Here is a 27100-nt window from a genome sequence, read left to right on the forward strand (position 1 = left end):
CGTCCCCTTCGTCTCTTTCTTTCTATCGTTCCATCGTCTCTCCGTTCCCCGTGGCAACGCTGGCCCGTTCGACAGCGATGTTCTCGTAGACTTCGGGAGAAGACCACGCTGCCGCCGCATCGTCGAACAGTTAATGCTCGCATAATACGTGCACGCCGTGGCGGCCGCAAGGGGGGACGGGTATTGTTACTAGTTTACGTCCCGTTATTTTCTTGCAGTTGACAGAAATTCCTTAAAGCGCAAAGGTGACTGCGCTATCGACGAATCTGTGGGCTTTTGCACAAAAATCTAACGCTTTTATGCCAGCTCGGATCGTTGACCTCTTGCGCGCATGTACTCGACGTACGAGTTTTTACGATTAAATCGTTTCGCGGAAAAGGAGAAGGATTTATTAATAAATTGAAATCGTCGACAAGAAATTCGACGGAGGAAAATCGTTGCGGTGATTGAAATCTCGAGAGCCGCGTTTAATTACCGAGCCGGTGCAAGTGGAAAGGGATTAAAACGTAAACGTCAAAATGAAGATAGGGCAGAAGGGCGAGGGGACGATGTATCTCTGCTGGGCCGCGAACTCTTTACACACAATTACGCGTGTACCGGGTGAACCGGTGAGAGAAATATTGCGCCGCGGCGTGGCGCACGTCGTGGCCGGTGCATGCACGATGCATGCAGTTTACCGGTACCAGCGGTAATATCGCATCGCGAATAGCCGGCAGAGAAGAGAGGATAGGTCGAGATTAGTTCCGATTGCCTGTGCCGCACAGAGTTATAGAAGGGTTGCCTGGCTTCGGCCAGGCATCGATCCCGGCTACCGGCTTCTGCCCGTTAATGAGTCATGTTTAATTGGCGTGGGAAGCCCATGGCTACGTCCACGTAACGGAATTGAACTGTACCCGATGCAACAGCGCTTCCAACAACGTAAATATACCAGCACGCCGCCGATTGACCTTATGTACACGTGGACACTGGATGGCAAAAAATTCTTAATGAGCAGCAAATCGTCAGCTGATTAATCGATCACCAGGCAAACGTTTACGTTTACGGGAGAGAAGAGAGCTAGAAGATTTAGAATCGCAATTACCTCTCGATTCACGATCCTGTTTGGTACAAAAATCGTAATAGAACGATCATCGTGTTTATTTTTTCATATTACACGCATTTTCTGTATTGTTACACATAAACGCATACGCGTCTATAATTATTTATTTTTCAGCTAGTCCATACATATATATGTATATAAATAATGAAACTTAGGAAACGTTAAATACTCGAGCAGCATCAAAATGTTCCATCACATAGCCATTTCGCAGGTGTCGCGATCATATTCCAGGCACGACTGGCCTGGATGCTGCTTTTCGCAAGAAGCTACAGTTTTACGGCTACCTTGACGACAGCCAGGCATTCACCATCAAATCGCGATTTCTCAGGCAGCAACGATTTAACGCGAGGCATTCACGGGCCTCAGGTACGAGCACAACGACGAGGACGAGTAGAAACGTTGTGTGTCGCGGCAGATGGTACGCGACAGGCCATTTCAAACGATTACTGTTACGCGAGAGCTTCTCTCTCGACTCTCTGTTAGGCAGGCCCAACTATACCGGTATGCAAATAAATGGCATCGAGCGGACGCGTTTAAAAAACGTACAATACGCTTGCGATACGCGACGACGACGCGTGCTACGGGCCATTGTCTCCGAGTCTAATCACGACCGCGTGTGCATTTACGAGCCACCGGTTAGACGGACGTGTAGCCTCCGGAGAAAGACTACCTTTTGCGAGAGGCGGTTCTCGTATTCTCTGCGTTACCGCGCCACGTAGTAATATGCATCGCGAATACCAACACGGAGTCACACCCATCATAGAGCCCGACCCTGTGGGTGGCGCCACGTACTCGCAAATAAGTCCTACGAATAAGTCGTAAGGCCATCATCCGCGTTGCGTCTCCGTCGCAACCGACTATGAATATTCTCTCCTACAGCTAGATATAATGCGCTCTTTGTGCTATGTTTCCTTTTGTGCCTCGTAATCTAACCTCCGCGGCGATTTTCCGACGCATAACGACGCGTTAGATCAGCGGAATAATTCACTTTGATTCGAGGACTCGTTAAATTTTACCCCAGTACTTGCCCGAGGAAGTTATGGTTAATACTACGCTATCCGCCGCCAGCCAGTTGACCTCTCGTAGAATTTTCAAAGAACGAGACAGATACTAGTAGTAGAATCTCTGTAACGGGGGAACGCGGTATACGGTGCGCTTTCTATTTTATAATAGAATCCGATTGCCTAATGTGTTTTCGTCGATGATATTCGTTTTAAAGAAATTAAGAAATGCTGGTAACTAACAGAATTTTCGAGAACACACGCGCCTATCATCGATAACCACCATGACGGTGAACGTTTAACCGCTGATATCGAATTTTAAAAACTTCGGTCTTTAATTATACATTCGTCTCGCGCAAATTCCAACTGCCACGATTATCGTAAATCACCGTTCACTCGTACGGAACGTGATAAAACGAAAAAAAGTTAAGCTACGAATGAAATCACCGCAAGAAAGTGTCAAGGCGTCTGGTAGCGAGGTTCATTGGCGCGCTCCAAGTCCTTGTACGATCACGTTCCTAAATCGACACCTCGTTTCGCGATCTCGCCGCTAATCGTCCTTCCGGGAGTGACGTGCTGACATACCGCGGTTCTTGCTAACAACCCTGACTGTCCCTATTAGTAGTCCATATATATATATACAAAAGTATACGGTGATCTGGCTTCTCGACGCACGAGGCCGGCATCACGATTTGGGTGCCATCACGTACCGCACGGAATCGAGCGGGTTTCCATTCGCGGCCAATCGACACGCGCTTCCCGCGGTTCGATACCGATCTCTGATCGTGATCGCTACCTCGCCGCGTAAACAAATGGAGATCGCTCGCGAACAGACTACGATCGTACGCCTAACTGGAAAAATTGATCGGACACGTTCGTGGGAAGGTTGAAGTACGACGTGGCTTCTTGAACTTGCCGTAATGCCACGCGGAAGGTTGCGGATTCTCGTGAGAGAGAATACGAATTATTTCGCGATACCCGAAGACACGGCCGTAATTAGCGCGATGAGTTTACGTATCAGATTTGATACAGGTATGTACAGGTTGAGAAAATTCTAAAACGCTCCCGGGTTCTTATCGCGCGCGAGAAAATCGGCGAAGAAACATTGTGTTCTTAGTAAAGCAGTCTCGTTAAAAATGAAATAAGTCGTTTAGTTTCCACTTGCTTTAAATTCAATTAATTTTACGCGGGATTAAAGCGAGCGGTATTATCGACGTAAAATAACATACAAATAAAATAAAATAAAATACAGATCGTCTTACTTACTGTCGTCAAACGTGATATGTAATTTGCAAATTGCAACTTCAGCTTGTTAAGTCGGACTTCAAATGTGCAACCCGAACTCGTCAAACTATTCCGATTAAGTTATACAGATTGATACGAATCTACCATTAGATACTACGTGTATAGACAAACTACTTGCGTAACGTTGATATTCGCATAAACGAACGCTACAGGTTTACCAACCTTCTACACCGTAAAATAATACAGAGTAGATGAATATCTTCGTAATATATTCAATCTGTAGATATTATCGTTACTTAAAGCCGGAACAAAGTCTCCGGTTTGTTTGCACGCGACTATTGCACGAATAAAAGAAGGAAGAACGCGTAAAACGTAAGAAAAGCTAACATACCTCCCTAGACGTTGGTGCCCCCAGGACGCAGGGGCTGTCCGGGCGGCGGGGCGCACTGGCCCACCGCTTGCTCGAGAGCTCGCTCTCATCCTGAAACAATAAACGTGACCTGTAATTAGACAAGACGAAGGTAAAGGTGATAGGCGGTCAGACTTGATGAGCGCTATTATAGCAATCGTAATGGGCCCCTTGGAAACCAAATTGCTCTTCGCAGAAAATTAGATAGAGAACAATGGAACAAAGAGGAGCGCAGAACTTGCGATTTCATCGTATCCTACGCGAAAAATCAACATTTTTGCTCCAGTAATCTACAAATTCTGTAAATACTGATAGAAGTAGGTATCTCCGTATCAGTCGACGCATTGCACACGATTTGATCGTACGTGTAAAATATTCGAAAAACGCAAATCTTGTAACTTTTATCGATCCTACGACTATGTATAAAATTCGGATGATTTAAACGCAATTGAAGATTGTTGCGGTTTTCCATTAAAACACCGTGCTTCATACGTGGCGAATAGCAATAAGAGAATGTCCGTTAGACAGATCGATATTCCATCGCGTTTATTCATACGTAAATTTCCCAGTTTCGTCGTACGACTGCCGATAAGCATAAAAACTGCAATGTGTATTCCGTTTCGTTTTACGACGCGACGTATGCCACAGCTTTTTCCTACTCTGCGGAGAGTACATCGTTGTCGTTGAAGAACGTACGGGTTGCGTCGTGCGGTCACTCTCTCGAATGGACGCAGCTGCGCGACGCAACGCGCGGAAAAGACAGGTAAACGCGGTGCCATGCCGGGCGCAATTTTCCGGCGGCGCCGGCGCGAATCGATGCGAACGCCTCGCAGAATTGCATTCTGCGACGCGATTAAGCTCGTACACTCGGCCAGGAAACAGCAGGGACGCTCTAATGGGCCAATTACACCGGTCATTTGGAACGAAACGAAAGAAAGGATCGCCGTGGAACGGTGGCAGTCTCGTCGGTTCGCTCGAATAATTAAGATCGCATCTCGCCACGGTGACAACGTAAATCGCCTGTGCGCGAGACTCGGATAGCGATGCGAACAAATCCCGAACGAAGAAATACCAGAAATACCTGACGCAGCTACCTTTCGAATTTTTCATATTATAGGAAACGTATAGGAAGATTCTGTTTCGTATGTTATATAGACTGTGGCCTTTGCGACAGAGATATTTCACACTTTTTTATAACGTAACGTTAATCGACGCTTCTCGTCATTTAAATTTTCTAAACCGTACATACTAGTTTCTCCACTTATCGATTTCTCGATTAAGAAGTTGCAACTAAGCGCTTCTTTCACATTAACGACAAGCAGAACTCTAGAAATCTTACGTAAGCGAAATCTAAAAGCTCGTAGAACGTCGATGAACGTGTATCCGCCTTGGATAACTAGACTAATAAAGTCGTTTAAAAGCAGAATCGAGTGTTATCCTCTCGAACGAGCAAACATTGCACACCTCACTTATCGCAGTAGGACGAATTATAAAATACCGTTACGTTATTACGTAAGCCTTCTACAAAATTAGATAAAGCAGATTCGGCTTTCTTTACGTAACGAATGCACGTTGTCACCCAATTAATAGACGTTATCTACATCCTCGGGTGTCTACGAACATTTCTGGTCGATGGAAAGGCAATCCACTCGACGGTTGTATCTAACGGGGTAAAAATACATACATTACTTGGATTCATTATATTCGACTGTATTCTGGCAGCTAGGTGCGTTATTATCCTCTTATTATTATTACATATTGCATTATTACGCAGCAATTGCAACAGGTCGACGATGTTACGTTTACTTTCGCTAGATTTCTCCTATTTTCCGTAATGCGGTGAGATTACCGTTGAAATTGAATCGGCTCCTTCGGACGCGGCAGTAACGACCCAGACATAGGTGTGTTCTCCGTCCAGACGCATCGATTATGCCAGCGCGGCTCGAAAAGAAAAAACCTATCCAGCCACTGGCGAATCCATAAAACAATTTTACCTGGCGCGAACTCACGACGATTGCGTTGTTATGATCTGGAAGAACGTCGAAGGAATCGCGCGTGCCGATACTCCATGCCGATTCCTCGAAATCCTCCTTCGACCACCATATTCAGTAAGACGTCACGATTTTTCTTCTCGTCGAAGGCAATCGCCAACGCGAGCATCGCGGTCAGCGTCGACGATTTCGCAACGAGAGAGTAACAAAGTCGCGCGAGCTACGAAGTTGCGGTGAAATCGCGAGCTAGCGCGAGAGGGCGCGATTAAACGTAAATGAGACGACCTCTGGTAAAAATCAGCCCTCGAAAAGGAAAATTCGTAATTAACGAGCCGGAGAAGAACGAGCTGGCTCGCGTAGACGAGCTGCCTCTTAATTATCAGGCCAGACACGGGCGATCTACCTTTATGAATGCAAGCATAAACGCTGGCCGATCGGCACACAGCGCAACACGGAGGCGTGTACGCACACTGACTCTGCTCCGGCCTTCCTCTACTTTCCCACGCCACACGTCTTTAGCTCGCGCTAATGGCAATCGGGAGAGAGCTTTTGAAAGCTCCGACGGTGGCTCCTGGTAAAAGTCGATCTGCGTAATCCGTTTTCTCGCGTGGCAAACCCCGCACCGATCGGCCGTGTGGACCATAAATTACAACTTTCGGTCATAAAAACGAGACTATGAAAGTGATTTGCGGTGAGACGCCAGATACGGTGTTCCGTCTCCGTCGTCTCCTCCCCTGCAGTGGGAAGGCCAGGTGGGGCGGCTTTGAAATAATGTATGAAATCATCGACGAATACGCCGTGCAAACGGCCGCTCTCCATATGCAGCTGTTAGCAATAAGGAGGTGAAACGCTTACCTAACGGACGGGCATTAGCGGAATATTTATAACATTAATCGTCGAACCGTGCTGATTACGCGCTCGCATCGCGCCATGGACACCCGCCTCACCGGCCGATCCCCGTTAATCCGATTTCGCCCCCAATCTTCGCGTCTCGTTCTTTCAAGGAACAACATCGAACATCTCCAACGTTTTTGGACCGGTAGACCGCTGTAGGTACGTGTTTCGTTATCCTGATCACGATGCAAGAATATATCCTTCGTGAAATTTAGGTTGATCTCCGGTGTAACTTATCCCTGATGCCTTGTCGTAAATCTCGACCGGTTTTCGAACGTTCAGAGGAAAGAAGAAAACCGTTGACGAACTCGATATCGTATTTGTTACGTGTACTCGATCTCATTGCTAATAGTAGCGCAGACAAAGTGCACAATGAATTCAATAGCTCTCCCACAGCGCTTAATAGCTCCATACTTGGCTGGAATACGCAACTTCTCTAGGAACTCCAAACGTTATTGGCATTGACTACTACGAATCTGTCTGAAACCGTAAACACTGACTAATGATCAGCCATCAATGCCGTTCAACTGCAAGAAGAAAAGGTAGAACGTAAAGAGAGCAGACTGCGTGATTGAGTTAAACGTTTCGTCTATGGAATTCTACACCTGTTAGCCGGCTACGTTGAAACGCGATCGATTCGCATCGACTGGAAACTATCAATACGAAAGTCGATGATGCTCGAAACGCGAAGATTTATACCAAATACCGGTAATATCCCGAACAGAAATATGGAATGCGCGAGACTACCGTGCGGCAACGCTCGGGTCATTCAATGAAGGAAAACAATGGAGGACTTGATTTACGGGGGCATTACCGACAACCCACGTACATGCTTAGATCTACATATTATACCAATATTCTCGATGTTTACTGGCCGAGCACTACCGCTATCCGCGTACACGATGTGATTCGCATGAGGCTCGCCGCATCTTCCATAACAGTCGACCGGTACGATGTCCCGCACGAATATTCAGAGGTTGCGACGTCTTCCGTGACTGTCGGACAGAACTCTGACGATTCTGTGAATCCTTTCTTAACCTACTATTCTTCGGTTAAACAAATCTTTCGCATAGGAAGCGTTTCTTCAGACTTTCTGTTTGTTATTCACAGAGAAGACAATCTGCTATTACTTTTAAACGCAGAGAAAATAATTGCAAAATGTGGAATTCTCGTTCCTAGATGGTGCAGGGTCGTTCCAAATTTTACATCGACTTAAAGTTCCATCGGATCGAACCTCCCATCCTACAAGACTGTCGCTTTTCTCGGTCACGTCGCGAGACACTCCGCGTTACATTTGGTACGTTCTTCGAAAGGAAGAGCGCAGTGACTTTTTCCCCTTTCGCTTACTCCGCCCACGAGGACAAGATAATAAATCACACGGTATCAAAAGGAAAAAAGACGAACAGCATGCGCGAAGGGAAAGCCATAAACATTGTGGCAGTGCATCGGCACGTTGTATCAAACGTTGAGTCATTGGCGAAACGGGACGGGTCGTAAAGCGAAAGAAAAAGAACGGAAGTGAAGCAGGTCCTTGGGACGTAAATCACAGGATGCGGTTAACGCAATAAGGAGGATATAATGATGACATATATCATCGTACTAATAGTAGGACCGCGATACGATCACGCTGGGCGATGGTCGCTAAGAAATGGCCAGAACTGCCCCCAACCGTGTGGATGCGCCCGACCGTTTCGTACGCTTATAATCGGACGACTCGCCCGGATAATTACATTCGTTAAAACAACTCGGCCTGTCCCGGTGTAACTACGTCCGTTAGGCATCGCGGCACTTCAATTTTTCATCGCTATCCATAATCGACCACCGTGCACCAACGTTAAACGTCCTCGGTGAAAATTGTTTGACGAGAATTACTCGATTTGCATGGACAAAGTTTTCGCAATAAATTTAATCGGTGTTAATAAATTTAACTTTACGTATGTTGCGAAACTTTAATTACTTCGCGGGCGACGCGTTTGTGTATTTTCGTGCGAAGGATGACACGCGTCGTGTGTGGTAGAAAATGTTTTAAGTTCGCCAAGGTTGACAGTGTCTGCGTTTAAAGAACAGACACGATCGAATACCTCGAATAAAGTGTGAGAAATTACATTTTTATCGGTAGGGAGAATAAGGCCGACGGATTCAGTTTCGAGAGGATTTGCATACGGGAACCAGGGCCCGGCCAATTATCTATGAAGCATCTGAGCGCGGTTGCGTACATCCACGCTCGTTCGCTTTACGCTCGTCTCGGGCACGAGTACCGTGGAAGAGGACGACCGGGTAATTAGCGACGCTCGAGCAAGGAACAGGCGCGTGCCAGGGTGACTTAATTACAAATTTCGAAATGCGAAGTTCGCCAGCCGTGAAGAAGAAAAAGATAATTAATTTGAGGAAAAAAGCAGCTGATCGGTCGGCACGCTGTTTAACGCGTCAACGTACCAAAGACTATACGGTAGATAAATGTACAGACTCGAGGAACTCGGAGATACAAAACTACTTTTTTCAAAACAGATTTTCACAATTTCACGAGTGCGTGTACCAATGTGTTTTACATTTGCGAGCACGCTAATTTTCTCACAAACCTAATTGCACATTCGTTTTGCTTTATATCCATGCTTTTTCACCCTTCCAAAGGTATACTACGATAAACAACAGTTGGCTGGAATACGATTTTTGCGGGTTTTCGTTTTCCCAGTAGAACGGTGGAAAGATTTTTTCCGCCACGGCCCCTGAGTGAAAGTTTCAGCCAGGCTCCTATTTACAGGCACGAAAGCGAGGGAGAGCAACCACGAAGCCGGCAGGTCGAGCGAGCCTCTCCTACGTATAATACTCGGCAAATCTTTGCGCCTGCACGTAACGCAAATCATGCGGCAGAAGTGTGGCACGTGTTGTCAGCGCGGCAACATATTGTAGGTATGTATATATATGTGTAATGGAAGCTAGCCGCCTCGCGCGATTACATAACGAGGGGATTTCAGTTTAAATATGGAAGCTGTCAATCTTCCCCCTGGCTACACGCTGTAATTAATAATAATTGCCTGCTCTCTTTGCCGCTCCAGTTATTACCTCCGTTTTGACGGCTGATTAGCACCGCATATTCGTAAATGAAGCAACCGACAAATTAAAAAATCTCTCTCTGTCTCTCTATCTCTCTCTATCTTCCCAATACCGCTGATTAAATTCGTGACTACCGGGAGAGAATTATTACAACGTGTCTTTGATATCTCTATAGAGATCGCTTGTTTTCTGGAACGATGTAATTTTTCCATCGTTCCTCATCTTCGTCTTTTTACAGACAGTGGAACGATTAAAGAAGATACATCGTAAAAGCGAACACCGATTAAATGCAGATCTCGCCCGAGCAAGAGCGATCGCGCCGGATCATGCAAGTAGAACACGGCACGTGTTGTCAGACTCGGTGTGTACGTGTTCGTACGTGTATTAAGCTGCACGAGTTTCCTTGGATTACACCAGCGGAACGTGCTCGAAATAAAAGTTAAAATCACGATCGGGTTCGTGTTAAATGCGAGCGGTTCGTAACTCGATCCATCGACACCGTCTCCCCGAGATTGCTCATCCTGGATCGGAGTCAGACATCGTTTGCTTCGTCTACAAAAACCCATTAATCTCTGGTGGACTAAAAAAAAAAATAGTATTTTTTATTTTCCAGGTGAAACATTCTTGATTGGAAATTTAATCGCGAAACCTATCCAGATACATTTTAAATCTAAGAAACAGCTAATCGCTAATACACTTCGATCAAATCTTCTTAATTTTCGGTTACATAAATCACCGCGTTCGATATTCAACGAAGTTAAGTATTTAAGAACTTTTCCTTAGTGGAATGACGAAATTGTGCACGGTCCAACTTGTTTCAGTAGTATAACCACGTATTATCGTGGACCACCCGTGACGAAGATTACCTAAAATATGTCCAAAAATCTGTTTGTAAATGGCACGTACACGTGTACAAAGAGCATAAACGTTCATGAACTGTTCGAACAAGTCCAGAATTAATCGCTTACAAAGTACCAACATTTTCTTGCCCAAGTATCGCCATTATCCCTAAATGGAACGGAACGAAGGCGATCAGTGAAAATTTATTAGTCGCAAATAAGATCGCTTTACGATCGCAGGTGTTGCACGATGCGAGTACAAAAATAATTGCAATGGTAATAATTGAATCGACCAGACAGGCGATATCATTTTGGCGTGGTCCATCGTCGCAGCCACGCAACGAAAAATACTTTTCTCGTTACGGCCTCCGGACACACAACCGATGCGATCTCATTTACCAAATTATGTACATGTATGTTTTGACGTATCGCAGACTTCTTCGTCGTTTAAATATCGCGAACCGTCCAACAAACCTGTCCTTCTACATGACTACGAAAGTGGACTACCAATGTTTCAGGCTCGTTATGATTTGTCTTAACGACGTCTTAACTTTCGTTCGGAAAAAAATTAAAAGCAACGATACGACCGCGACGATCGTACATAAAGATCGCTGGCGCCGTACCGTGGGATCGTGAATCATTTCGAATATTTAGTGGGTCTTGCGTATAATTACAATGTACTTTTCGTAATTTATTACTAATATCGGCTATTAACATCGCGGACAGGCAGACGAAAAGTTTTCTTAACCGGTTGGCGGCTCGAGTTTTACGAGTTCATCGCGTGAGTTTTTCTCCGCCTTTTTCTGCTTTTGCTCTTTTTACGTTTCTTCTCTCCCTCTCTCTTTTTCCTCTACATTGTAATTACAGAGTAGGACAAAAAGGTGTTGGCGAGTTTTACCAGCAGGGCGGAACTTTTCGCGTTCGTGCCACGGGTTCCTATAAAACAATGCACACCCACCGCGGCGCGCGTTGGTGTAACAATGTCTTGGCGCCACAAAGGTACAATGATATATCTGTGAGTCGAGGTCGGTTACTTAAACTTCATTGAAACCGCGAACAACAATGACTTTCTCCCGCGAGTCGAAAGGAGGAAGTCAAACCCGACGCTGTTACAACTATTCGCCTTGCTCGTGACGCTTCTGTTCCATCGGCCAGGCCAGTGAAAAAAAAAGTCAATTATTTATTTCGCGCAGGCTAAACAGCGTGGATAGTGAAAGGACGAGATCGTCTCTCGAACGTTCCTTTTTCGTAGGGGATGGCTTTCGATCGATGAAATTACCAATCCAGTAAGAGAGCCAGCCATAAAACCAACGTGAGTTCTTCGCGATGTCTCGCTTCCTCTCGTGTGCACCATTTATTAAGAATATTACAACGTTCTACCGACCGCAATGAAAACGGTTTAATGGCTTCATATAAGCTTTGATTTATACCGAATCTCGTACGTTTCCTTATTCTCCTGGTTCGTTTGTCGAACGAATACAAGCATAGGATTTTCCGATTCCACGTTATCTAAACTTGATACTGAAACTGCAAACTTTCTTATTTTACTCGCGATAGTATGGCATAAAAGTATGGAATACGGCGGTATAAAAATATCTATAGCCTAATTTCATTACGTAAGAATAAGAGCAACTTGGACCTTTTATCAGCTTGTTTAACTCAGAGCAATTACAATTTTCTATTTCATCTATGCAGTAAAAAATAATGTTACTATCGTAGCAATATCTTTATTCGGCTCGTACACGGTACAATCGATCAAACATCGATCGAGTTGTCACACGCTCGGGTGGTTCACCCTTCGAGTCAAACTCGAGGCATTGGCACGAGCCTACTCGCATTACGACACGCGGCCGATAGGCTTGATAATTTATTATTACCGAAGAAATGGAAGCCGCCGATCTATTAGCACGTTCGACAATAACAGCACCGGCCGTAAGTAACCTAAGTGGTTAAGTAACGTCAATGCGGCTTACTAACCGCCTACGCCAGCTTCTTACAGGTACATATATGCCCCCATCGACGATGCGGTCGCTCGCATTCTCAACCGGTATCGATCGCGACGGCGCAAAGCCTGTCGAAGCTCGTGCATAGGACGAGTACCGAAGAAAACACGTTGGTTACGTGGATAGGCAAGAAAAACAAAGTCAACAAATATCCCTAGTATTGTCAAGTCGATCGACAAATTCTGTCACTTTCTTCTGAAATGATATTCTTCCTAATATCGTATGACTGCTGCCTCGTCGTGCAAGCATTTTCGTCCAATACTTCTAACCGTCGTATGTATCGTTTTCATCCCGTATATCGAATTTAAAGTATCAAGAATATTGTTTGAAACAGAGAAGAAATTATGGCCGTAGCGCACGGGTTATTTTCGAGTGTTTTACGAGCGTTCAACGTGGAAACAGGGACACCGGTATCCTGCTTCGTTTTATGGAAACAAGTTATCCTCCTTTAAGCTCGCGGCCCGGTTGCTGTCCGCTTCGATATAAAAGGCGAGTTAATCCGCGCAGAAAACTGCCCACTAATATCGCGGAATTATCGCTGCGGCCTCCTAATTGAATCACCGATTCATGACGAAGGCTGGATGTTTAAGAAGACTTAACGGATTATTCGTTTATGCGGATCGGTTCAGCAGGCACAAACGCGGCCGCTGCCTTCTGATCTACGCGCGGGACCAGTCAACGTCCGTATCCGAGCATTTACGTGATTGTCATACCGCCTCTCCTCCCCTTTCAGAACGACTGAAACGCAGCCAAGCAACAAGCATGGAGCACACGACTCTGTACCTGATTCCGCTCGTCGTCGTCTGCGTCTCTTTCCTTCTTTCGATAGCGAGAGAAAGATCTCGTAGAGAAAGAGCCAAGAGACGAGCGTCAACTACGCTCTACTCTTGACGAGAAATTTTCTCAGCGTTGCCCGGACAAAACATAAAATCACCGACCGGAAGCGTAACTGTTTTTACGAACGATTACGACGCGCGCAAATGAAACTCAGCGATAGTTTATTGACGCGTAAATCGTTCATTTTTTCACTCTATTCGCCGATCAGAGTTCCTACACGCTCGGTGCGAACGCTCGGAAATTCTGCAGCGAAATTTACATTCGGTGAGATCGCTGGAACGTTTCTCGCTTCGCGGCGAACAGAACGCACGATTTCGAATGTAAAGCCGGTGACGTCGCGAGACCGTTTCGCAACTGTCGAAGGATCGTACACGTTCGTAGACGTACGAAGAGACGAATGCCAGAGGAACAGAAGGAGAGACGCAGGTGAGATGGAGAACCGCGGAACGGCTTTAAGAGCGGCGCCGTCCAGCCGCAAATGCGATTCGCCTCGCCGCGACAAACGTTTTGTCGCCGGTGATTGGCGTTTGAAAGAACAACCGCGTACAATGCAATTACCTTGGCCTTAACCGCTTCGACCGACCGATAGCATTCGATTCCTCCGCTGGATAAATACATACGTGTATATCGCGAGCTGGTCCGCGTAAGCGAGTAGCATTCGCGACAGTCGATGCACGATTATGGTTTTTGTCTCTTGAATCTCTCGAATACACGTGTACCGATATTTGCTTGTTCGCGCGATATCGTTGCGATCAGCGATTTTTGATATCCAGACTTTTCTTTCGAAGAGGTCAATTAATTTAAAGTTCAAACGTATCGCCGTAATGCAATAATCTGACGACGTATAACGCTATAAAGCGTGACGTATGATCGTCTACATAATTCTTTCGCAACTGCCAAAGCAACAAATATTTTCACCGCTAACTTTCAACCGACTTTCACAAGATATTTCCTACGAGATATTTCTTACCTACGATTTATTATATTTCCATCGTGCAATTTGTTCCAAAAAGATTCAATTACCGCCAACAAAAACCAACTTACCATACCGATTGAAAATAAAGAATCCCTGCATAATTTCCTGTATCGGCGTGTTTTCTCCCGTTTCGTCGACACGTAACGAATCCTGATTTTTCTTCTATTCTCTAAGGAACCCCTAACGAACCATGAGATCGCATCTCGTTAAAGGGCCGTAGGTCAAACCCCATCCTTTCTCTTATCTTGCCTTTTACGCGTATCGACTATTTCACGCGACCTCGTATAAAAACACTTTGAAGGAATGCTCGCGGAATATACCGTATACTCTCGGAATACTATATATACTATATACTTTCGAGTTAATTGTTCAAAATTCGGTCGAGACATTCTTGCAAGTAATTTCTTTTTCTTTCTTTTTTTTTTGGAATGCGGACGTGTAAAATCAGGGGCAGGGAAATTTAAAGGATGAACGGTGGATCACTTTTCGCAGAAGCACACACGCGCGTAATTTCTCTTTTTGAACAATACCGCGGATAAAGATACGTCTGGTGGCTTTTAAGGCGCAATCTTTATACCCGCACCGCGAGGCCGAGGCGGATATGAGAGCGTGGGCGTTATTGCCTTTAATGCCGAATCCACGATCGTAAACGGGCATCCCCGAGTCACGAATCCATGTCGTTTATTGCCCCAAAGTGGCGGGTCGGCCCCTCGTAATCATTGGATACATTCAATTTTTCGTAACGCCGTACCGGCGATTATCGCGAATCTAATTAGCCCGATCAACAGTCCTTGTTGGACAATTACCGACCTTAGTCCGACCCTGGTCCATCTGAAAATTATAAAAATCATCCGAACGAAATTCGTGTAATAACGATGATACTACGTTCGTACAAAGGGCTACCCGATTAAGATCCCTCGATCTGGATCGATAAGATACACCAGATTCACTGTTCAGATAAACGACTCGACGAATAACTGTTTTAAAGTCGACGACGATTTCTTTTCTTCGACCAGCCCCGTTATCATGCAACAGTTACTTAATTGCTTTACGCTGGTCGTTACAGAGTATAACGATCATTTTTCACTTCGATTATTCTCTGCGAAAGAAGCAGGAAAATTGCTGTCTTGCGCCTCGGCTTCAATCATTCCCTTTTGCTAAGAGCATGTATTTCACGTTAAGGTGTAATTTAGATGTAATTTTTTAATTTTTTTTTCTTGTTGTCCTGGTTTTAGTGTCTTTCCCCTTTATACCATTGTTTATTGATATTTATTGTAGGTACCGGATACTACTTGGTAGCGGAACACCGTGATATTCATATCAATTAGTTCTCGAGAAAAATACCGGAAGTAACCGATCCTTCCATGAACCCTAGCGAGTAAGGCTTTACCTGGAACAACACCTGGCTACCGGCAAGTGCCCCCAGTAGCTGCCACTCAACTCGATTATACTTTAATAAAGTACATAAGCATGTAATAGCGGCGCGACTCTTATTTATTTCCAAGTCTGATCAAGACAGGTGATATCCACTAATCGTTACAGATTCTCCGTCCGGTATTCAAGCAACGAACTTAATAATCCATTAATGTACGCGACTATCGTCATTCTACACAACCATATTACGTTCTACGTTATCGTATTTACAATCTCAAAGACTAAAACGAATTAAACCACATTCGACTCGTTCTAAAGATACTTTGACTGAAAAACGATTCGCAATCGGTTAATAATTTAAGTTATCTACCCCCTAATGGTAGTTCTCTTGCTTCGCGACTAATACCACCGCCAACTTGCCAGCCAATGCTGTCTAGTCTGTCAGCAATTTTACGATCCTCTTCGAGATCGAACAATAAGACTGTACTCTCTATTGTGAACTAGCTCCGCTCACCGAACTGGACAAAGGGGGGAAAGGACAGCTAGAAAGAAACGCAAAAAGCCGTGGAAAGAGCGCAGAGAGGAACATTTGCTTGAGATTTACGGGTTGGTTCGTAACGAAGGGGACTCATCAGCATCGGTAATGGCGACATTAAGCCCATCGGCCCTTTTGTACTCGCTGGCAGCCTCGATCGGACTTCTAACTGGACGCGCGACGATTCCCAAGTCGGAGTGAACAGCAGCGAACGGTCAATCAATTTAATTACTCGTTCGAACGTGCCGGATACCAGAGTGGAACGTTTATCAGAATCAGAATGCCGTCCGGCGAGCACCGAAAGAGCCATTTCTCGAGTAACTTGTCTACCCTAATAGCACTAACTCCGCTTCAAGTGGATAGGTTGAAAATTACGCGTAAAAAAGAGCCAACGACCGGTCTGAGTCGCGTTCCTTGCGCGAAACACGAAACGAAGAATCGTGATCGTTTGACGACAGAAGATGAAGCACGTTGGCAGCGATCATTTGTAACCACTGATGACGCCCGATCTCAAACAGATCCTTCCATCGTTTTCATCCTTTCGACGTACCTAACTCGCAATTCTACGCGAGTAACGTCGACTTCGTAATCGTCACGTGTTTTAATTCCACTCTGAACTATAATTTGTAAAATTTTCTTTTATCGATTATCAAAACGTTATAGCCGACGTCGAATCGTAGATCACGTAGGAAATTCACTTTCGCTTCTGATTTCTACTTTAATTTAAAACATTGAGAAATAGCGGTCGTTTTATCAAGTATTTAATATTCTAAATCAGACACCTGTAGCCGTGAAAGAGGCCGTTATAATGATGGAAATAAATATGCGTAACTAACGAACGAACGGATAAAAGTGACAGGAAAGAACAGTTTTACACAAGCCTCGTAAAAGAGTTGAAAACCGCAATTAACGATAAAAATCATTAAACGGTCGTTAAGCCTTTTAAAAATAAAGCTGTTTTATCAAATGTAACAAAACGAAAGGTCAGTTTTCACGTTTTACAGCGTCCCTAACGTTCGATAATAAAACGTTTTAATTACTGTTACCGATGCATGACGAATCGAAACGAGCGAGATTTTCCAAGGAACTCCAAGACCTGTGGAAATTTCCAGGATGCATTAATTGCGAAAGAAGACTCAAGGGTATGGGCGTAGTAGCAGTACAGAAACGATGTTGTTTTACGACTGGCTGAAAGCAAACGGGAATACTTATAATTTCATTCCTTATAATTTTATGACCGTTGCACAATGATACGCGAAGAAAATTCGCGATGTCTAGCGCGAATTAGCCTGTAATCACCTCATCAGTCGCATTCCCACAAGTCTCTGCTCACTTACTTAAAACGCCAAGTACCATCGGCTTCGTACCCGTAAAAAACAGGCAAAGATTACATGTATGCAAATTTCCTCGTGCTATGCGCGTAATCCTCTTAATCGCCATCGGACTAATTATGTAAGCGAACGCGAGGGTTTCTACATATGACGAGAACACGATTGGAAAGTGAACATTTCAGATGTGGGTAAAACGTTTGAAGATAGGCAGACGTAACATACAGAAAGACGATAGTGTGTAAATAGACGTTAGGAAATCAGCAGAAGTTTAATAAAAAGGGGTAAAAAATGCTTCAAAAAATGAAGTCTTTAAAGTGTCCAGGTCTTGCAACTCGCAATACTTAACGAGCCAATCGTAAATCAAAATATTCACAGAACCTTTAATCCAATCTAAACGTCTCGAATTTATAAATCGTTATTTATTGTAAAAAAGAAAAATGAAAGAAAAAAGAAAAAGAGTGGAGAAGAAATACAAAATAAAGCTTTACGCGATCAGACCCATTTCCCTTTAAGATTTCTGATAGTACGTACGACCGGCACCGTATCTACAATTATAAAGGAATTAAAGACGGATTAGCGTTTCCACGAGATCATGAGCGAACACATTTCGCTTGACGCGCGAAACGACTGCGTAAACGAGCAACCGACCATCGGGGAATTAGAGGTGGACACACGCTAGCGAACCCACGTCACGATACCGATCCACAGATACGCTAAACGAGCTTATTACAACAGTCAATTGTAGCATTGTTCGCGCGCCTCTAACGACGTGCATTTGCATAACGCGTACGCTGTGTCCGCGTCCTCAACGTACACGCTCCCACCTCTTACGTAAGATTCACGACTTTTTTTCCTTTTCGTTGTTTCACGCCATCGGCGCTGCTGTAATTGCAAGGGGAAATCAGCAGCCGAGCGTCGGTTATTGATTTTCGATCGTATGGAAGAGGATGATATGTCCGGCCACGCCTTTAAAAAATGGTTAGCGCGTCAGACGGTATGCGAAACCAGATACCGGAATCATCGGAATCCATGGGTCGTTCCCTGATGTCTCCGTGTATAATTAAGCACACCGACGTATGCCGTTTCATTCGCCTTTAAACACGCGTTCCGTTTAATGCGCGAACACTGGGGAATCACGAAGCACAATAATGTACGGCGAAGAATGTAATTGCATCGTGATTTAATGAGCGCCGCGGCGAGGTGGGGCGGCCGTAAACTACGTTTTAAGCACGTTGAAGGATTATCACGAAAGTGAGTCCGAGCCGGCTACGCCTGTATAAATTTGAGCATACTCGTTGGAATGCAGCGGCTTTTAAAATGACCGGTAGGACGCTTAAAAAAAAAAGGAATTTAATTGTTTTCGACGACGCACACGATCAAGAAGGTGTCTGCGATGCTCGCTGCGATTTTCCATACGTCAAACCGCATTCGATGTTTCCTCTTTTGCGTGCTAACCGGTTTTAACAAACGTCGCGCAAATTCCAATAATCACGGTCCTGGTCACGACGCTAAACGCAAGGTAATTTAATTGTCGTTTATCTTAACTTATCGTTGAAAGTAACCGGTGATATGGTCTCTGCATACTTGCAACGAGGAAAAGTTCATCGATTCGCCGGAGAATCTCTCTGTTCGTAAATACGAGGACAATTGCTAATCTCGTACGAATTCTGTTTTTAACGTTATCAACGCTCTTTACACGTTTGACACTTACGTTGTTCATCACTTGCGCAACAATGTCGATCACATTTTGGTGATGCAGAAGATACTGCGCAGCCAGCATCCCTTCGTAATTTCGGCGAACCGGTGAATCGGTAATAATGCAGCTTCGAAGAGCTACGTTCACCGATCGTTCCCGAGGCGGGCTTTGATGAACCGATATCGTCCTATTTCACGTTCGAGCGAGACCACGTAATAAATATTCAGAAGGCTTCCGCCGTGGATTGTCGCGGAATACCGACCACTGAGATGCGACGTTGTAACGCAGCCGAGTTTCATAAACAACGACTCCGTGTACCGGCAGGTTGGTTAGTTATGATCCTCGAGGAGGCCTGGTGGCTACGCCACGACGCGACGGCCAACAACGAAAGACGGATGGCATACGGCACTGAGGAAGAAGCAAGAGAAGGAGAAGAAGAAGAACTCTCGAGTTGAAGGCGTAGTCGCGTCGCGCGCGACCTTTAAAATTTTCTTGCGGTCTACGAACGTGGCGTGTTTACACGCTTAGCCAACACCTGCGCGCTCCGTGATCACGTTACCGGTTCCGCGCGTACCGGTTTAAGATTTCTGCCGATACCTGTGCGATTCTCCGATTTTCCAGCGCTGCGCCACGCTTAGTTATTAGGCGGCCGATGCATTATCCTGTTGCGTATCGGTTATCGAAAGTAAAGAATTCGAGCCTCTGTACATTCAAATATAAAATTCCTCCTATTTTTCGTACAAAATAAACACCTGATTATCAGAGGTATAAAAAAAGCAAACGATCAATTTTGCGCGACGATTACAATTAGCCCACAAAGTTCTTACGAGCAATAGAATCTTCGGTCGCGCGTTCGAGCTCCTGTGACCTAGCATTAGCGAGACACGTCCTTTTAACGTCGAATCGCATGCTAGCGGCGCGGCGGGTCAAAATAAAAACAAGCCGGTATGGAACCCTTTAATGAGCGAACACCAGGTAAGAAAATCACCATCGCGGCGTACGCCCAGTATGCCGACGTTAAACGCGTTATTATACACTAAGGTTATATTTTGTTGGCGAGATGCGCGAAGAAAAAGGGTTTGTCGAGCATCGACTAGGGGATGAACGGCCTTTAATCAGGACCGCACGAGTTTACGACACTTCGGAACGTGCTGTTCGCCGCGCACGAACAAATGCAACTCGACGGATCGTGCAAGACGAGCAAAAGCAACGGCAGCAACGACGACAACAACCACGACAACAACCACGACGACGAAACGAAGTAGGAGAGCGAACAGCAGAGGCATACAGCAGCGCGTTAATTAAACGCGAGCGATTAGTTAGCGGCAGTTAATTATATAGATTAATATGCAAATGAATTCCCTCTCTCTTTCCTGCTGCCGGCGGGCTAGGTGAAGGTAGACACAAGGCGCAACGAAGCCCGGCTATCCTGATTACATTACGCTGCAGACTCTGCTTCGGCTTCCATCGTCTACTCGGTTTCCCTCTGTTATGCTACCACGCGATTCTTACCTAGAATCTAATGGGGCCACGCTCTCGAATAAGAGATACCGGTAATTAATCTCGGCTACTCCCTCGACCACGTCTCGAACGAAGAATGATCCCACTGAACCCTGATTTTCCAGGTAGAAAATGTTTCGCCGAAATTTACAGTATCGTAGTACTATTCCTTTGGATCATTTTTGTCATCTCTGCTGAGATACTTTCTCCCCTTTTCATTTTCTTCAACGAGATATTAAACTGCAGTTAAACGTTTTCTATCTTCTTTCCTTGAATCTATAGCTCCTATAAACATTTTTCTGGAAATAAAAGCTATTCCTATAATTTCCGTAGCTACTGCATTTGCGAATGAAACTCCAACTTCCGTACGTACCTTTTCTTTTCAAATTAGGCAAATTACTACGAGAAGATTATCGATCGCGTACAAATCTCGCATCGGCTTTTCCTTTGGACTTCGGGCTATAAAGAAACAAGAAAATTCCTCGTGCTACTAGGTTCTTAGCTAGTTCGGAAGAACTGTAGGAAAATGTGCGAGTTTTAGACCGGTCACCTAATTTAGACCGTGTGACTGAATGTCGTAGTTCATGCGCATTATCGAGTACACGAATTAGAATGGGAAATTGACAAATCGGAGTGCTGTTTACCGTAAATTGGTTGAACGTGATCGCGTCAGGCCCATTAATTATCGCTAATGAAAAGCAATTAGAACTCCTCAATACGTGGCAAGACGGGTCCATTAACTGTTGCAAGAGTTCTCCTAGTTCGAGCTTCGCGCAAAAACGTGCCGCTGCATTAATCGAACGGCAGAAAATCGCGGAAAACCAGATTTCACGTGCCTATGGTCTCTTCCTTATATGCGCGCCTATGCTGGCAATTATCATTCGAGAAAGCTCGGAGTATCGATAAAAGATAACCACCACAGCGAATCTGTTGGTTTCTACATTTATCCACTCGTAATATGATAATCAAGCATTTATCGCTACTTATATAAAATAATAATATTGCGAGTATATTGTGTGACAATCTTGGATGATCGCGCAATCTTTCTTTGCAACCTAATCTCAGGTACACGTTCTCATTTTTATCTCGTTTCTATTTTACGTATTAACGTAAAGTTTTCGTCCCTCCAATGGTCACGACTACTACTTTTGAATTTTATATTTATTATGTAAAAAAGAAAACCTAATTAATTAAAGGCGTTGCATAAGCGAGTATCCCCGTCTCAAGTAGCAAAGCTCTTCGAACTTAGCAGCTACCGCCTAGCGTGAAACTTCCTAAAGAAACATCCATATCCTTAACTGCGCGAGATACAACGAAATTCGATGTAAAGCGAAATACACGAAAACGATCGGTTGTGAACAGAAACGATGGGCCGTCGCGTATTCGTCAACGCTGAATATTCCGGTCTATTATACCACGGGTAGACGATAAAACGGCAGGTGAGAATGCGAAAGAACGAATCTAAAGCTTGACGACAGGTAGACACGTCGGTGTCCGATCTTATAAACTGAAAGCCCTGGGAAGATGGGCCTAGCGCCTTCGTATGCCTCATGTAACTAACATTAGATGCATAATGCATGGATAGGTGGCCGAGCTAGGTGTCGCAGCGACAAAACTCTACGACTATCGACGTCCCTCGGGTTGCATCGTGCCAACAACATCGACATTTCTCCAGCGTCGCTCCTCTTCGGATCCACCAATATACGTCGATGTTGTTTCAAAATACGATTGCGCGCAGGGGTCTGACTCTCTGGCGTGTTTTAGGCGCATGCTATATGCAAAGAATACAGATAGAACCATAGGAAATTTTTACTAAAATTCGGGAAATCTGTAGTTAAAGTACGGTTAAGGAGTAGTTAAAGAGGCGACGATAGGAAAGTAGGACGAAATAGAAAGAGGAGAATTAGAAACGACGAAAGAATGAGAACAGAATGAGGAAGATGTTAAGACGATATGGAAATGTGAACGACGCCGAGAGATTTGAATAAACTTCCCGATCAGATTCGAATAAATTAGACAAAGTGGTTGAATGTACGGTGAAACTTCTTTAGATAGAGGGTACACGTAACCAGTGGCTGCCAACAGGTCCGCGGACAACTAGTAGGAGCAGTACCCCCGTTGCCGATAAGCTTTTTCACGAGACACAAAACAGTGTGTACCTAGTAGCCGGATCGTCCACGTGAGATCTTGGTCGATACAGCGTTGTAAAACCATTGTAATGGTAATATGCGGCGCGCGCAACCACCGATACACATCAACGGCATAGCCACGACCGTTTTGCACCGCAAAAGTGTCCCTGGTGCAGCGAAATCGTCGCGTGTTGCGACAAGAGCGACAGCCTTTTCATCCTTCGTGCTCGCCGATCGATCCCGAAGACAAAAAGAGAAATCACGGTGCATAAAACGGGCGACGTGGGACGTTTTGTTAAAGTTGCCCGGTGCGACGCACAGCTCGGAACGATTTTCCGTCTGAGCGGTGTCGGCGTAACACCGAAGCGTTGTACAGAAATACAAACGGGGCATAAATCACTGGTTGCCGCGACGCAATCATATTTCAACCGAGAAACGGTTAGCGCATTGCTAACAAGCGCGTAGGGTTACCGGCAATTACAATCGTGCACGCAGCAACGCAGCGACGCAGTGCGTGCAACCACGATGGCGGAAGATGGTCCGTGACCGCGGGCCGCGGATCGCGGTTCGTGTTCTACCATGCTGACCGGGTGATTCTAAATCGATTTGTCAGAACGTCCGACGCGAAGCTCCGCGAGACGACGTTAAGGACATAAGTCCGCTGTGGCAACAATCGCGAACGGACCGGAAGAGCGGTGAAACGCAGCGCACCGGCGCGTTGTACGCGGTGTACAACAGACAACAACCGGCAACAAGCAACCGCTTCGCGAGTTCGAGGGACGCTTTCCACGGCTACGGACGGCTAACAACCGCGCTGCCCATTGTGGAAGGGTCCAACCGACTGACTTTTACAAAGTGGACGCATAACAAATGCCCGGCGCGCATACATTAGCCCGCATTAATACCTGCTTGGATTTATTAATGCCCATATTATATTCATGCGTTGCTACGAGTTACGGCGCGATGCATTGCACCGGGGCATGCGCCAAGCCCGATGATATATTCAGCGTCGCGCTCACTCCATTGTTCGAACTCCCGCCACGAGGCTTCCTTCTCTCGAGCCGTGATATCCGCGGCTATCTCTCTCCTTCTAGCCCTTTCATTTTTTCGCACGAACCCTTTCAACTCGTTCGAGACATACGTACGAACCGTACGAGCTCGTTGTACCAGGCGATCGCAATAAGTCTACCGCTGACTACCGTTTGGCTTTTAATACGAGACCGCCGGTTGCGGTCGTGTCGTGAAATTATACTATCCGCGGGACGAGACTGTGGGATAGGTGTTGAGATAAGACGCTGGTAGAACAGACGCTCCAAGTAGAACGATGACAGCACCAGGTCGGACCGTCTGTTTGTGTGCAGGTCTTTACGTGTTTCGACGGAGCGATAATTTTTCTCGTTTCCCCTTCCACGTACTTTTGTATGGTCATTCGAGTTAGAGAATGTTTCTATGATCTGGAAATACGAATAAATCGAAAGAGACACGATCGTGTTAACTAATTTTTTTGGCTGTCTCAATTTTTTGAAACGCATAAACCGGAAGACTTTCTCGACCATCTCGGTTAAAACATATTGGGAGCATGGTTCGACAGACTCTGTAAGTGGTGAACAAGAAAGCAAGAAAAAAGGATTTGACACGGCACTTTCACGCGATTCTCTTGCCTCTCGCCGACAAAAGAGCCTTTTTCAAGGCGGAACGAACGACGACTATGTGCCAGAAAGTTGTATCCATTCGATGGTCTTTGACAGTTGCTTTTTGCTCTTCGTGAATTTCTTTTTACTTCGTTCCGTCTATATTCCGTATTGACAAGGATTATGTAACGAGAAATTTCAGCTTTACGACGTCTAACACGGACGTGGGAATTAATTGGAATTCTAACTATTTGTTTGTTAGCAGTACAGGCTATGTAAGGATACTGAAACAGGCTTTTTAAACTTCGCCAAATTACGTCAAATTACGTCAAATTATACAGGCCTTTTTACCACTATTTTATCCAGTCAATTACCATCTACAAATTACTCTCAAGCATGATTAATCGAATAAAATTCCCTGACGTGTAATCCAAAATTACACGATAAGCTGGCCGTTCTAGCGCAGTAACCGATCCAAGTATCAGCGTCTCGCGGAGAGCAGCAGCCTCAAGCGTGTACATTTCTCCTTTGCATTTCCTCGTACAAGCGGCGGCCTTGTTAGCCGTAGTCAATAGGTCCACCCAGACACGGTGCACCGATGCACCGTGGGATCCGCGATATATAAGGCCAGAACCGCGAACTTGCACTTTAGCGTGCGACGTCTTCTCTCACGGCGATAACAAACGCGGCACGTCGTTGTTACGCTTGTGTGGGATGACCATGCGCCACTGTACAACGACGAGTTGCACGACGTGCGAGCGCCAACCTCCAACAAATATAAATGCACTTACTTCGCGATGAGGACAGAGTCGAGCTTTAGGTGGCAATTCAATGGGGCGTCTGCGCCTGTAACGCCACACAAGCGGCAGAAACGAACGTGCACGGAACGAAGGTGGGGAAAACGCGTACACGGATCAATAAGAACGCTCGAACGTCGCGGAAGAGATACACACGGCGAACAAACTGATGCATGGATCCGAGCAACGGATTGGACACCGGCGACATGGCAGTTTCGCTGGCCACGTCGATACTCGTTAACCGTAACACCACGTGCCTCCATCTTGGATTCGGCTTGCTTACTCGCGTTTCCATTTACTTACTTACTTACTTATTTACTTACGCGTCGGGAACACACACGGTACACAACCTTTGCGGGAGTTTATCCGTGGATATCCGCGATATCGACGTGGTCACGGCCATATCGAGACAACGCGAGAAGGCGCTGGCTATTATTCGAGAGCGCACGTGCTGGTGAATCTCATTGGGCTGCGGCATAGGCGTCGCGCGGACGTGCTTCACATTCGTGAGGCGCCGTCGTTCTTAGACTCGACTTCTCTCCGTAATTCATCGGCATGGATTTAAATCGATTCTCTGTATTCGGATTCTGAAATGGATAAGCTCTGTAAATATCTGCTTTGAAAAGATCGTGGTTCCAGAATAGAAAGGGTTCTTTGTTTCAAATTTTTATCCGATCCGAGGAATTAGAAGCGACTAAATAAGCATAGACAAGTCGATGGATTCATAAAGAACGTTACAACATTCCCCTTTCCAAATCGAACAACCGTACGTCTCTAAATATTCCACAAACGACTACTTCACCAATGAAACAAACAAGTTCCGCGTTAACGCTCAACGAGTCCAGTCACATTCCACTCGTCAACCAAAACAAGTTACCTACATGTCACCGTATGTGCGACTAGCTTACATTTTAACTTTCGATCTTCATCAAGAAAGTACCACAGCTCTATCCATCGACATATTTTATTCGAAAATATCCTGTGCTTCCGCGACCGATCATTATCGTAACCAAAGAGGAAAAAGAGCTAGCTGTTCAGCAGACACGAGGCAACGACGGGGATAGTGCTTTCCTCGGCAGCGAGATAACGCTGACTAAATAACGAAAAATGGCGGAATAACGCGCGACGACGTCATTAACTAACGCGTGCATCGCGTCTTAACGAGTCCCACGAAGGTGTATTTAGTACGTTTTATCGGAGCAATACACGCGCACACTCTTTAGTTAGTGGTAGATACACACCACACCGTTGCGTACCATTAATCGACGATAAAGCGAGCAACAGGATCGTGGCAATAAAGTGGCCCAAGATACAGCACCGTCGGCGTCCATGTACGCGAAGCGGCAACAAGCCGCGGAAAACAACAAAAAGCCTATCATTATTAACGCGTTAGCATAAATCCCCACTAGCGGGGATGTGGCTCCACGGCGGAGGTGGCAAAAACGATTGTCCACGGGCGTAAACCGCTCCTCTCTAAGGTTGACAATGACCGCCGCCACGAGGTCCGCGTGGAAGCCATAAAGGCTCGTTGAACACGAAGACGTGGCCACCGCGGAAACTACGAAGTTACGATCGGCCGCGGGTTCCCCACCTCTCGCTATCGGTCGGCAGCCTCGTAGAACAGACTTACGATACGTCCCCGGAACTCCAACGAATGCGACAAAAAGAGAACTGGCGAGTAGCACGGCAAAAGCCACGGCCGAGTGAAAAATGGAAGTCGAAGGAAAAACGAGACTGCGCGAACGCGCTTCCTGTTACT

General features: G+C 45.6%; 1 protein-coding gene across 5 annotated transcripts in view; it reads right to left on the reverse strand.

The window, feature by feature from the left end:
• The window catches only part of LOC126920921 (Krueppel-like factor 6), a 289042-nt gene that overhangs the window by 197738 nt on the left and 64204 nt on the right, over positions 1-27100 (reverse strand). For 4 of the 5 annotated variants that reach the window (XM_050731929.1, XM_050731928.1, XM_050731930.1 and 1 more), the window contains one exon: positions 3737-3826. In XM_050731929.1, coding sequence (XP_050587886.1) covers positions 3737-3826 — 90 coding nt within the window. Of the gene's footprint in view, positions 1-3736; positions 3827-19299; positions 19439-27100 lie in introns of those variants that run through there. The other variant, XM_050731926.1, reaches the window with a different exon arrangement.

This window comes from Bombus affinis, chromosome 10, assembly GCF_024516045.1.
Source record: "Bombus affinis isolate iyBomAffi1 chromosome 10, iyBomAffi1.2, whole genome shotgun sequence".
NCBI lineage: Eukaryota > Metazoa > Arthropoda > Insecta > Hymenoptera > Apidae > Bombus > Bombus affinis.